General features: G+C 46.5%; 1 protein-coding gene across 7 annotated transcripts in view; it reads left to right on the forward strand.

Moving 5' to 3' along the window:
- LDB3 (LIM domain binding 3) overlaps window positions 1-13,759 on the forward strand; it is a 282,469-nt gene that overhangs the window by 205,118 nt on the left and 63,592 nt on the right. For 6 of the 7 annotated variants that reach the window (XM_075348995.1, XM_075348997.1, XM_075348996.1 and 3 more), the window contains one exon: window positions 576-721. In XM_075348995.1, the coding sequence (XP_075205110.1) occupies window positions 576-721 (146 nt within the window). The remainder of the gene's footprint in view (window positions 1-575; window positions 722-13,759) is intronic. The other variant, XM_075348999.1, reaches the window with a different exon arrangement.

The following is a 13,759-nucleotide window of genomic DNA, read 5'->3' on the forward strand; positions in this document are numbered from 1 at the left end:
TCAGGCATCAGTCAGAAGGATTTGCCTGATTTACATTTTGGTGACTCTCTGCAATTTAGGATTTATTGGAGAATTTATTTACATTTGTAGTTTGTTGGTGACAAATTTATGAGAATTTATGATCAGAATTTAAAAAGCAGAGACTCAAAAAATGTCAAAATAGGTGAAGGGGTCTGTGCACCCTGAATCCTAACCAGATCTGAGCACAAGGCTCTATTACCTCTCCAATGTTGTATAGAGTCCTCCTGTGCACATGGTATCTCCTAGAGAAGAGAATGTCACCAGATTATGCGCTTCCTCTGGTAAAACTACAGTAAAACCCATAATAGAAAGAGAAATCATCCAATTTGCTACTGAAATGTATCTGAGAAAAAAATCTTGCCACTTTTTTCTGTCAACCTCTGCCACTTTTTGTGTTTTTCTCAGAACTTGATAGGTCCGCTTTAAAATAATAGCCATATGAAAACAATTAATCCGGCGAATGTGCTCATTTTCTGATAACTGGTTGTCAACTGTGGATTTCATATCAAATGCTATTACATCTGACAATGAGCATTCATTCCTATTTGTTTCAGTTCATCTAGCCAAGCTTATTCTTCAGTGACTGGTGCCAAAGGTCCCACACCTTACGGAGGGTACAATGAGCCTTCAGCTCCTGCTGCCAAGCCTCGAGTAGTAACTACTGCAAGTATCAAACCATCTGTTTACCAACCAAGCCAAGGTAAGGTGACACAGGATAATTATATTCTGCAATAATGCTCATATAATTGCTGTTCTGCTCAGTAAGGATAGTGTGAAGCCGAGGTCAGAACAGACGCAATAGGATTTTTTACAATCTACTGTAAATGACACATAAACCAGAACAAGTCCAGAGTTAATAAAATATACTAGTTAAAGAGGTAATCCACTAGTTGGAACAACCTCTTGTTAAATAATATATTCCACAGTGTAAAAATAAAATAACAGATACCTCTCACAATAGCACCAGGTCTCCTGGGGCTCACGTGACATTGTTGTGTCAGATGATCCCTGTAGTCAAACAGTTGCTTCACTCTCCCCTCCATCTGACAAATCAATAATCTGGAGGAAGTGAGAACGGCGGCTGCTCTCCCACTTCCTCGTGATGTCATATTTGTTCATAGGGAGAGTGAAGCAGCCGCTGTTTAGCTGAAAGGATCATGTGATAAAACAATGTTACGCGAGCCCCGGGGAGAGAGTGCCAACATTACTGGAATGATGCTGGCACCACAGATGAGTGTCAGTGTTACGATTTTATAAGGGGGGAACTTACTGATTGAGGAGCGGTAGACAACTCCTTTCAATGTCCTTATACAGTTCCGTACACTGGATTATATTTTGTGGTTTAGTTGTATTATTTTTATCAAAATATGCAAAAAATAAATTTTGCCATTGAATATATATACATATATATATACATATATAAAATATATATTTACTATGTTTATGACTTGCTTTATGATGCTTTATAAATGATCATGTTTATTCATTATTTTGGCAATAAATTATTTTATGAAACTTGAATGCCTTCCCATACATTGCAATACTTTACTGCATGTGAATTTAAAATGCAAAGGCAGCTGTTATGGCATACCGCAGATATAGGGAATAGCTTAGGACAGATCTTGGGACCTGTGTTAGTGCTAGGGCTGTCTCTTAAGGGAGTTGTCTCAAATTTAGAAATTATCTCCTATCCATAGGATAAGATCTAGACATCTGGGGGTCCTCCTGCTAGGTCCTCCTCCATTCCCAAGGACTGGGTCTCTTCAGCCTTGTGGGAATGGAGCAGTGGTCCACCATGCAGACATTAATTCCATTCATTTTTAATGAGGCTGTCAAAGTTAGCCATTCACAGCACTCAGCTGGTCTTTGGCGCTTTTATAAAGAATGTATGGAGCAACAGTGCTCATGATCAACCACTGCTCTGTTCACAGAAGGCGCTTAAGAGTTCCAGTACTGGGGAATGGTAGTCAGATCCCCTGCAATCGGAAGTTATCCACTATTCCATGAACAGAAGATAGTAACAATATGAAGGAACCAGAGATATGGCGTGGTGATGACTGCGTTGCTGAGAGGTAACGAGAGACCAATATGCAACATCCAGATGTTTATTTCTCAACGCATTTTGAAGTGGTCACACTTCTTCCTCAGGAAAACTACGCCATATCTCTTTTTCCGCCATTCATATTGTTATTAGTCTTGGGTCTCATGGTTTCATGCAGTAGCTGATTACAAGCTTTTAATCTTATTGTGTGACACACAACTTAATAGGGTGAGCACATTTCCACATATCATCACCATATGTGTTACGGGGGGCTGTCTGATAATAACCGAAAGGAGTATCAGACAGTCAGGGTCCACCGTGCAAAGACTTTGCTGCAGACTATGGCAGAGTGCAATACCTCTGTTAACTCACAGAAGGATATAATAAGTAAGTAAAGCAATTCCTCCCTTACTTGGAGGGTGTGTGGAATGATCTCTGTTAATAATCACAGAGACAAAGGCAATGTGTGCGAAATGGCACCTACCTAGGTCCGCTCTTCTAGTGGTGCAAAAGAGACGAACAGCAGCGTAAGCCGCACAAAGCTCCTACCTGCGTTCGCTCCACTAGTGTGCGAGGACACGAACCCCTAGATATGGCACCTGCCTAGGTCCGCTCTTCTAGTGGTGCAAAAGAGACGAACAGCAGCGTAAGCCGCACAAAGCTCCTACCTCTGTTCGCTCCCCTAGTGTGCGAGGATACAAACAACTGCCAGACGCAGTATAAGGAACGTTACCCTAGCGGCAACGTCCACCTACGAGTAGAATCACAAGGCCCAGCCAGACCATGTGCCTCAGGCACCTGCCTATGTCCGCTCCCCTAAGAGGTAAGGATACGGACAGCAGCCGAAGCTGTAAGGTATAAGAACGCTACCCTGCCGGTAGCGCTCACCTAGCATAGACAGAGGAATGCCTAGAGGAACGCGCACAGAGCGTCTACTCATATGCATGAACCAAGAGGACTGAGCACCATGCGGCGTGTGTCAGGGTCTTATATAGACTCTGTGCCTCATCCAAGATGGAGGACACCAGAGCCAATCCGCTGCCAGAACGACAGGAGTGACGTCATGCTGGCCTATCACCGAGCAAGACGTCACAAGCACATGACCAGCGACCAATCGGCATAGAAGGTGTCAGAGACATGTGACCTCGTGTCAGCGATGATGTCACCCGCACATGTGCAATGGCTCCAAGATTGGACTTAGTCTCCGGCGCTCGCACATGTGCAGTAGCAAGAAATCTGGACTTAGTCTCCAGCGCTCGCACATGTGCAGTAGCAAGAAATCTGGACTTAGTCTCCAGCGCTCGCACATGTGCAGTAGCAAGAAATCTGGACATAGTCTCTAGTGCTCGCAGCAACCGTAACAATATGTCTGTCAGATAAGGTCCTATTTGTGCTGTTCTGTCCCATAGTTTCCTATCTATCAATAGAGGATAAAGCCCCCGTCACATTTAACGACTTACCAGCGATCCCGACAACAATACAACCTGGTAAGGATCGCTGGTAAGTTGATTCGTGGTCACTGGTGAGATGTCAAACAGTCAGATCTTCCCAATGATGCAGCAACGATACAGCTACAGTAGCGACTTGTATGACGATCTTGGTGGTCGTTGGGACCCTGAGCTCTGAGTCATCAACGAGGTCATTGGTAAGGCGTCAAACATACCAATGCATCCTGCCCAGCAGGACCTCAATGATCAATAAATGGTCATGGCCATTCTGACACGACCAGCGATCTCACAGCAGGGGCCTGGTTGCTGCTATGTGTCAAACGTAGCGAGATCGCTGGGAAGGTCGTTGTTGTGACTCAGTAGCAACCTTGCTAGCGATCTCACTATGTGTGAAGGTACCTTAACCTTCCAAACTCAAGATAAACCCTTTAAGGCTACTGTGCAGCTAGTAAGGCTACATTCAAATTTTCTTTCAGTTGCAATCCGTTTGGTGACTGATGGGACGGATGCGTTGCACTTTGTTGTAAAAAATGATGCAATGGATCCATTAAAAGAAAGGAACCGTCAAATGAGAGAGAGAATTTTCATTACCAGAAGTTCATTTACGCTCGATTTCGGCACCCATAGGTTTCTACTATAAAACATGACGGATGCCGACACATTCGTTGGTATCTGTTTTTTCACCGCTGAAGATAAACGCTACATTTTGTGTTGCTCCCGCTCGATGGTCAGTCACTAAACAACTGGTCCATCACACGGCGGATGCAACGCAGGGCCATCAGTCACAATCCGTCACTAATAAAAGTCTATGGGGAAAAAACGGAATCCTGCAAAATATTTTGCAGGATACTGTAATTCCTCAAGGCGACAGATTGCAACTGAAGGAAAAAAATGGAAGTGTGAATGTAGCCTAAGGAGACGCCTCCTTGTTATCGAATGACTTACATGATGTTGTTACAGTATATTGAGGACATGGTGAACTACAGCTGGTCCCTGTTGTAAAAGCAAAAGTGCAATGACGTGTATGGTGCCAGGAGTTACAACAGGCAACAACCACTATACTCTAGGGACAGATTAATAATTGTAGAATTTATCAGTGCGACATTTCATAAAAAATTGGCACTTTTTAAAATGCTACAACACAAAAGGGCCGGGAAAATCTTCTCTACATTACTTCAAGTACACTCCACTAGGTGGCGTACAACCACATCTGTTTGAGGAGTACGATAGAAGATTTCTGATGTGAAAGAACAGTTCTACTGCAACATAAAACTGATTCAGGCAGTAATGTCTTTTGCAGATAAGCCTTACTTTATAAACAGGTTTTGTTTGCTTTGCAGTGACAAGCGAGCACTACCATGATTCCAGAAAAATCCTCGATTTCCCCATTGACTTCCTTTATACTCAGTACACTAGTAGAGCTCATCCGAATGTCTGATTGCTCGTTACAAGTACTGAGCACCCGAGTATGGTAGTGCTTGCTCATCACTAATGCTTAGCCATAGCCTGGAAATATAGCCAAACAATTACATCTTCAGACCTGCTCTCCCCTATTGGCCAATGACTTTTAGCTTGAAAAGAGAGTTAGTGGCCTAATAGGTATTCTGTGTATAAGGTAACTGCAGTAAGTTTGATGCAAGTAAATTTAAAGGGATATTCCCATTTCCAAATTCTATCCCAATATGTAGTAGGTATCATAATAATATTAGCAAATATCTCCAATTAGAAATGTAGTATACTTCTGATATATCCATGTCTCTTACCTCATGCGCATGGCATTGCAGCATAGCTATTCATGGTTACGAGTTACGACCACGAGCAACTAACTGACTAACTGTATGAGTGGACATAACCATGGATACCTAAGCTGCAATGCACTGCACATGAGGTAAGAGACATGACTATATGAGATCTATACTACATTTCTAAGAGGAGGTATTTGCTAATACTATTATTATTACACCTACTACATACTGGGATAGGATCTTGGAGATGAGAATACCCCTTTATTTCAAATCTGTTTATTGATGAAACTGTTGTCAACATACAAACATATCATTTGTGCAATTACAATACATAAGTATCATTTTCTCAATGCCAGGATAACATCCAGAAATTGTTACATTACTACATTTCTTGGAATTCTTCAAATTATCTTTGTGCTATTACCATATTTCCATTGATAAATTATAGGTCAGAATTCCCACTTCTTTTGACTTCCCGTGTCCTAATATACTCATTCTCCTTGTATGTCTATTGTCTTATGAATTATTGATAAATCTTTTCATACAAAAAATGAAACTAGAAAAATGCAGATTAATGTTCAGAAAAGAAAGAAAGAAGAGGAAAGATACAAGCATAAAGAAGAGGAAATGAGAGAGAAGGGGGGAGAGGGGGGGAAAGCAAGAAAAGAAAAGAAAAAAGGGGGAGAAGGAATGAGACTCCCCACCATTTCTCAGTTCAAAAAGCTCGCCAAACTCTCCACAAACTCTGGGGACTCCATGAACATAATCCATGGTCCCCAAACTGTAGTAAATTTTTCTGTGTTCCCATTTAGTTCTGCTGTCAGCTCCTCCATTCTCTGGAGGTTTGTCATCTCCTCCAACTAATCCAGCACCGTAGGGCATCTAGTCTGTTTCCAAAGTCGTGGGATAATTATACGGGCCGCCGCCAGGCAAAATCGCAACATGTCCCTTTTTTGTGTTTTAATAGCTCCTGGGAGCATAGAAAGAAGGGCAACCTGGGGGGACTTTTCTATTTCACCTCCGCTCTTCTTTTTGTACAGGTAGAACACTGAGTCCCAAAAGGGTTGCAGCTTAGTACAGCTCCACCATATGTGTAGCATTGTACCTGTGTCTGTGCCACACCTCCAGCACACATCAGACACAGAGGGAAATATAGCATGTAATTTAGTCGGGTAATGGTACCACCTTGAGAGAATTTTATAACTTTTCTCTTGAGCGGTGCACGCCAAGGAAAGCTTGTGGGTCCACAGGTACGCTCTGCTCGAATCGTCCTCTGAAATATCCTCTCCCAGCTCCTCTCCCCACCTACAGACAAAGTGAGGTTTATCCACCCTATTCTCTGGTTCAGCATTTTATAAATGAGCGAGATACCATGTCCAGGTGATGACCCCTGTAAAAAATACTTTCTCAAAAGGAGTAGGGGGTGTCCTCATCCTTCTCTCGCTGTCCTGGTGCGAGAGGAAAGATTTGAACTGCATATATTCCATCCAGGAAATCTCTCTCCCTGTGGCCTGCATGGAAGTATAAGTTGGTAGGGTGTGTCCCTGGGGCACGTGACAAAAACGAGTATCATCCGCCTGAGTAAATCCCCCGAATCTATGGGAATGGAGTCCCGGGGGGAACTTCTTATTACCGAATACGGGAGTAAGTGGGCCCTGCTTCTGAGAGAGAGATCCGTTTTTTATCTCTCCATCCCACATCCCCATCGCTGTCCTCATGAACTCCATTCCCTTCGCTATCTGGATCCTACTTTCTTTCTCTAACCATGGGAGTAAATGTAAGGGAGTTCCCAGCATATCCTGTTCAATCACCACCCATTGTTTCGAATTACCATGAAAATGGCAGTTTAGTAATCTCGTTAGGATAGCTGCCTTGTAATATAACTGAAAATTTGGGAGCCCCGCCCCCCGTCACTTTTGTGTCTGGTCAGAGTTTTAATTCCTGTTCGGGGTCTCCTGTTCCCCCAGACAAACCCAGACAAGGCTGTCCGGATCTTGGAGAAGTAACTTAGCGGTAGCTGTATGGGTATTGTCTGAAACAGGAACAGGAACCTCAGTAACACATCCATTTTTATTGCGTTTATACGCCCAAACCACGTCAATCTCTTTTTGTCATATTTCTTTAAGTCTCTGATTGTCCTTTCTTGTGATGTACAATTTTTGCTGGATCCTTGCTGGAGGTACCATACCTCCCAGATATTTTAAAACTGACGGTTGCCACTTAAAAGGGAAGTTTTGTGATACTCTCGCAAGGTCTTCTGCCGATAAATTCACGTTCATGGCCTCTGATTTGAAAAAATTTACTTTGAAGTTGCTTAAGTTGCCAAACTCTTCGAACTCCTTGAGCAAGGACTGGAAGGATATGTGTGGTTGGGAAATGAACATGAGAAGGTCATCCGCGAATAGAGCCAGCTTACGGTTCTCCCCCCCGCCTCTATCCCGTGGATGCTTGTGTTGTTTCTCAGGGCGACCGCAAGGTGCTCCATGACTATGATGTATAAGAGGGGCGACAGTGGACATCCCTGTCTCGTTCCATTGTGGACAAGAAAGGATGATGATAGAAACTCATTTGTCCTGACTTTTGCTGAGGGTCTCGTATACAGGGACGCAATTCTACCCACAAATTTCTGACCCAAGCCCACCTGTTTCAAGGCTGCCATCATAAAGCTCCAACTGACCCAGTCGAAGGCCTTCTCCGCGTCCACTGAAAGTAAACACATGGGGAGAGACTGAGCCTTCGACCGAGCCATCAGGAGGAACATTTTGTTGGTATTGTCCCGTGCCTCCCGGCCTTTTACGAATCCCACCTGGTCCATATGTATTATCCCAGGCAGGGACGGGGCAAGTCTGTTGGCAAGTGCTTTAGAGAAAAATTTCAAATCTAAATTAATCAGTGAGATGGGTCTGTAATTTGTAACCAGCAAGTTGTCCTTTCCCGGTTTGGAGATAACACATATGTGTGTGTCGCGGGCGGGGAGAATGCCACTGCGCTGCGCTCGCTAACGCTCGGGTCCGGCGCTGCTGCGATGGCTGCTCGGTGGCTCGAGCGGTGGGCCGGATCCGGGGACTCGAGCGGCGCTCCTCGCCCATGAATGAAAGGGGTGGTTGGTTTGGGGGATTTAGTCCGTGATGCCACCCACGGGTCGTGGTGAAGATAGGCACCACCGCTGCTGAGGACGGGGATCCCGGGAGCGATGGTAAGGAGCAGCTGGGATGTTGTTTTCCCCCTCCGTGGGTAGGGGTTGGTGGTCCCGAGGCCCGATGATGTGACGCGGAGGCAGGGTCAGTGAGGTGCAGGGTTGCAGGGACAGCACGGCGCGGTGCCAGATGGCACGGGTGTACTCACTCAGCAAGAAAGGTACAAAGTCCTCGGTAAACCAAACGGCTGGATAGACAGGTCCCGCAGCCGGCTGCAGTGTCTCTCTCCGGACAGGTGATGGCGGCTGTCTTTCCCTGCACCTTGATGTTCTCCTTCTGACTACTATGGATTCCCAACGGTAGTCCGCTCCCCGGTGTATGGGTACCGGAGGCGCCCGTTTGCCCGCAGGCGCTGGCCCTTGGGTCTCTAGCCTTAGGCGGTAGCTGTATACCCTCACGGTGTGGGCTGTTGCCTTCAATCGGGACTTTTGCTGTTGTGAAACCCCTGGGGTTCCAGTCACATTCGGATCTGACTATTGTCGGCGGCTCCAAGCCTGGTCGGGGTCCGATGGTCCTGCCTGTGTGTGCTGGCTTCACTTTGCTCCCCGGTCGGTACTGGCGGGCCGTCGCCCGACCCCGGTCCTACGATTCCGCGTTGCTCCACCACTCCTGCAGACGGCCACCACCGTCTGCCAACCTTGCTGTCAGTGCCTGGGCCACAAACCCAGACACCCAAGTGCTTGCTCCTCTCACTTCAAACTCCAACACTCAATTGTCACTTTTCCCACCTCCAGGCCTGTGAACTCCTCGGTGGGTGGGGCCAACCGCTTGGCTCCGCCCCACCTGGTGTGGACATCAGACACTGGAGGGAGGCAACAAGGATTTTTGTTTGGCTGGTGTCCCTGTCTAATGGGGGTGGGGGGTGTTTGTATGTTATCTGTGACGACCTGGCTAGGCCAGGGCGCCACATGTGCTTCAAGAGACTGTGCTACCCACTGGGAGTTTTCAGATATGGAGTTAAATACTTTGGTCATGAACGGAGATAACTGAGTTTGAAAAATTTTAGAGAACTTAGGGGTAAACCCGTCCGGACCTGGGTTTTTGCCTGAGGGAGAATCCCTGATAATAGATGCCACTTCTGTCTCTGTAAAGTCTGCTTCTAGGTTTTCAACCTCAGTATTGGGTATAGTCGGCAGGGCTGTTTTAAGTATGTAATCTTTTATTTTAGTCTCCAAAGCTTCTTGTGGCATATCCCCAAATTTACCCCTTTTGTCGTAAAGGTCACTATAATATTTTTGAAACTGCTCCGCTATCTGGATTGGGTTCTGAGTCAAAAGGCCGTCCGATTTTTTGATCGTAGGGATGTGACTGGGGTCCCCCCTTGGATGTAATAACCTAGCTAGTGGTCTGCCACATTTGTCTGCATATTCCTGTGGCGCTCGTATTGTCGGTCCAGAATGGATTTAAGTTCCTCTCTGTTTTTAACTAGCTCTGTCAGTGTCACCGGGAATAATGTCTGCTTATGGATCTTCTCTAGGTCTGAAATATTCTGAAGTAGAGATGGAATGGTTTGGGCTCTCTCCCTCTTAATCCTAGCCCCATGTTTGATCAGAATCCCTCTCAACACACACTTGAGTGTCTCCCATTGAACAGGTAGGGTCGTAGTGTCTCCTGAGTGTATCTCCAAGAATTCATCTATTGTGTTCTGCAGGTCTTTCAAGCATCCCTGGTCCCTCAGCAGATTATCATTCAACCGCCAAGACCACGGCCTCCCAGGCCCATCCGGGATAGTGAGGCTCAAAAATATGGGGGCATGATCTGACCAAGAGATACTGCCTATAGAGGCCTGTATCTGCCATGTCAGGGCCTTCTGACTTACAAGGAATAGGTCTATGCGGCTGTACGAAGAGTGAGCCGGGGAAAAATATGTGTAGTCATGGTCTACTGGGTGTAGTGTTCTCCATGCATCGACTAATCTGAGTTCCTGTATACAAAGATTAACCTTCGTTAGTTTCCTTATTGAGAGAAAGTTATGTCCCGACGTTGTGTCTACCTTAGGGTCCAAAGTGAAGTTTAAATCACCGCCCACGATCACGGTCCCTTCTGCGAATTCATCCAGTGATGACAGGAGAGAGGAGCAGGTCATCGCCGGATCTCTATTCGGTAGATACCAATTGACAATGGTAAAAATGGATGAGTTAACATTAATTTTCAGGAATATAAATTTTCCCTCTGTGTCCACCCGTGTATCTAGAAATGTGTGCACTAGGGACTTATGGATGCCTATGGACACTCCCTTGGATTTTGACTCTGGGTTGGAACTGTGGACCCAGTTAGTGTAATATCTGTCTCTAAAGATGGGGAGGTGGCCCGTTTTAAAATGTGTTTCTTGGATCAATAGTATATGGATTTTTTTTTTGTGCATGTCAAAAAATATCTGGGAGCGTTTTTGCGAGACATTAAGTCCCCTCACATTTAGTGAACCCCAATTAATCTGCGTCATTCCAATGTGGAGGAACGGTGGGGACTCTGGGGATAGGTTCGGGGATTAGGGAGAGAGAGAGATGTGCAGGCAAGTAGGATAGGAAGAGCAGGGAAAGAGAAGAGGAAATAAAAGAGAAGAGGTAAGAAGGTCGAGAATACAAAAGAAACTACCAACAAAGCAGTAGAAACCAAAGGCAAGTGCCTCCCGCCTGCAAGGTCACAACAAGACCCTAACGTCGGGTCTAAAAAAGCTAAAAGTAACTGTATAGGTATAAGAGAATACCAAACTGCCTAACCTAGGGATGGTGAGACTACGCCACTCCTTTATGGCGTGTTATCCCAATCAGGGAGGGAACTTTCTACAAAGGAGCCCCCTGCCCCAGACTAACAATAAGCAATTATTCAACTTAGTTTGTCAGCCAGAACCCTATATAATGTGGGGACACAAGGTCTAGAGAGACTATTGTGTTATACACAGTCGAGGGGTGCCCCCCCCGCCCCCCCTTCCAGGAAGGTGGGAGGGAAATCCCCCCCCCTCATAATCAGAAAGACTTAATCCACCTGGCAAAGAAATTATGGCAAAACTGGGAGATACATTCTATTGAGAAACAACCCAATGAATTTTTGTTTATAAACCAATAACTCCTTAAACATCAGACTGGTCTTCCTCTTCGAGGGCCACGCATCCGATCACCATCTGGGGCAGCACCCCATCCCCCCATTGGAAACACCGGCCATTCCTCTATAGGCACCAACGGAATGTCCAGGGCTGCAGCAAATGATGGCATATCAGTCGGGTTCCTAAGAACATGCATTCTTCCCGCGTGTCGGACCTGCAGGCGGAAGGGAAATCCCCAGCTGTATTGAAACTCATATGAACGGAGCATGTCCAGGAGAGGTTTCAGTGCTCTCCTTCTTTGTAAAGTGAAACGGGATAAGTCCTGCAGAATCTGGACTTGGCTCGCCTCATATACTGGTGAAACTCCACTGCGCAGCTAAAACAGGATGGCCTCTTTAAGGACATAACGGTGGACCCTGCAAATCACATCTCGAGGTCTGTCATCTCTCTGGAGATCCTTAGGTTCAAAAGAATCTGGTAAACCCCGGACCCTTAAATTGTTTCTCCGGCCCCTGTTTTCAGCATCGTCCATTGCTTCCACCATATATTGTATTTGGCGGGAGTGTTGATCCAAAATGGCCCCTTGTGCCTGAGTGGTGTTTTCTATATTCTGTATTTTAGCTGCCTGTATTTGGTTCTGAGTGTCCACTCTTTCCACCTCCCCCCTCATGGCCGACAGCTCTGTGCGGTATGCCTGTTCCAGCCTTGCTATATATGTCTCCATATCTTCTCTGGTGGGCATAGAAGGTTCATGTGATCTTATTGTACTTGTGGCAGGCTCTAACTCTGCTTGCATTTCCATATCATACACACTTTGACTCACGCTGTGTCTCACTGAAGATAGGAGATTTCCACTAGCAGGGCCCCACTCCCCATTTGCAGCATTAACAGCCTCTGCTTGAGATTTATTATTGTCCTCCTTCTGTGACAGGGGTAAGGGCACCTCTCCCCCCTCCTGAGGCCTCCCCACTGCAGGTCTGCAATCAGCAATGGTGGGGGTTGTACCCATGCTCCCTGCTCCAGGGTTCCCCTGTACCTGAGACCTTGCACGCTGGCTGTCTGGGGTTATCAGCTGCCTCTCCTCCGCTGCCCGGGTGGTTTCCTCCCTCTGTCTCTGCTGCTGCTGGGGCTTCCCCTGCCTCTCCATCTTGGGTGATGTCTGTGGTGCTGTCCTCTGCTTCGGCCCGGTAAAGAAGCCTCCGATTCCCTTCTCCTCTGTCCGTGACGCTCCTCTGCTGGGCCCCTGGGAGCTCTCCCTTCTCCTCTGCTGCATATCCTTTTCTTCCAGGCTCTTGGGCTGGTTTAATTGTCAGTAATGTAGTCCGGTGGCAGGAGCTGAGACAAACACGTCCTCACTCCTCCATAGCCAGGACACGCCCCCGAGAATACCCCTTTAAATTAATTCTATCGAATATGCCCCTGTCATAACTTTTGAAGGGTACCTACAGTGATTGCTGCTGGGCTGAAAGTCCTCTCAGAGTCCAAGATCACCGCATGCAAGATTTGCATCAAAACAGCCATGAAGTTTATTTAGTTTCTATGGACAATCTTTTTCTTTTATAATTAACCCCCAACAATAAGATTATCACTGGTAGTCCTTCCGCTGGGAACCTGAACTACTATTTACTCTTATCTATAAGTAAAATTGTAAGATGTTTGAGACAGGGATAACCTGGCATTGGAGCTTATGGCTACCCCATTGCGCAGTTGACATGCCCGCACCGGGGCCTGTGGTGACTCATTACCAGGCGGCGGTTCTGGTGTGCCGCTGTGGCATGACCCGGAACCGTGACCGTGGTGTCGTTTAATAAAAAGGGAGGGCATGATGACAGTTTATTCATGACGCCACCTGTGGTATGCGGCCAATTAGATGCCACCGCTGCGAGATGGAGCTCCCCGGGGCAGATGATTATGCAGCTTAGATGGTGTAGCTCTCCACGGGTAGAACTGGGCCTCAGGGCAGATAGGGGTGGTAGAAGTCTGTGATGGCGGGCGGGCACAGGCGAATAACGGAGCGACACAGGCATACAGTCTCAAGGTTTTTACTCACTGTAGCAGGGTTCAGGGTAACATGACATGCCAGTGATCGCCTTTGGAGTGCTGGGTTCTACTGTGATGGGCTCCAGCCGATCCTGGATAGTTCGGAGGTCGAGTCCAGTGCACCTTTCTTAAGTGTACCTTCTCTGGTCATCTCTGCACTTGCTTCACCATCCTGCCTTGCGCCCTCGCTCACTGAACCCTGTGCCAGTGCCCGTGGACTCTGT

This window comes from Anomaloglossus baeobatrachus, chromosome 5 (genome assembly GCF_048569485.1).
Source record: "Anomaloglossus baeobatrachus isolate aAnoBae1 chromosome 5, aAnoBae1.hap1, whole genome shotgun sequence".
NCBI classification, from domain to species: domain Eukaryota; kingdom Metazoa; phylum Chordata; class Amphibia; order Anura; family Aromobatidae; genus Anomaloglossus; species Anomaloglossus baeobatrachus.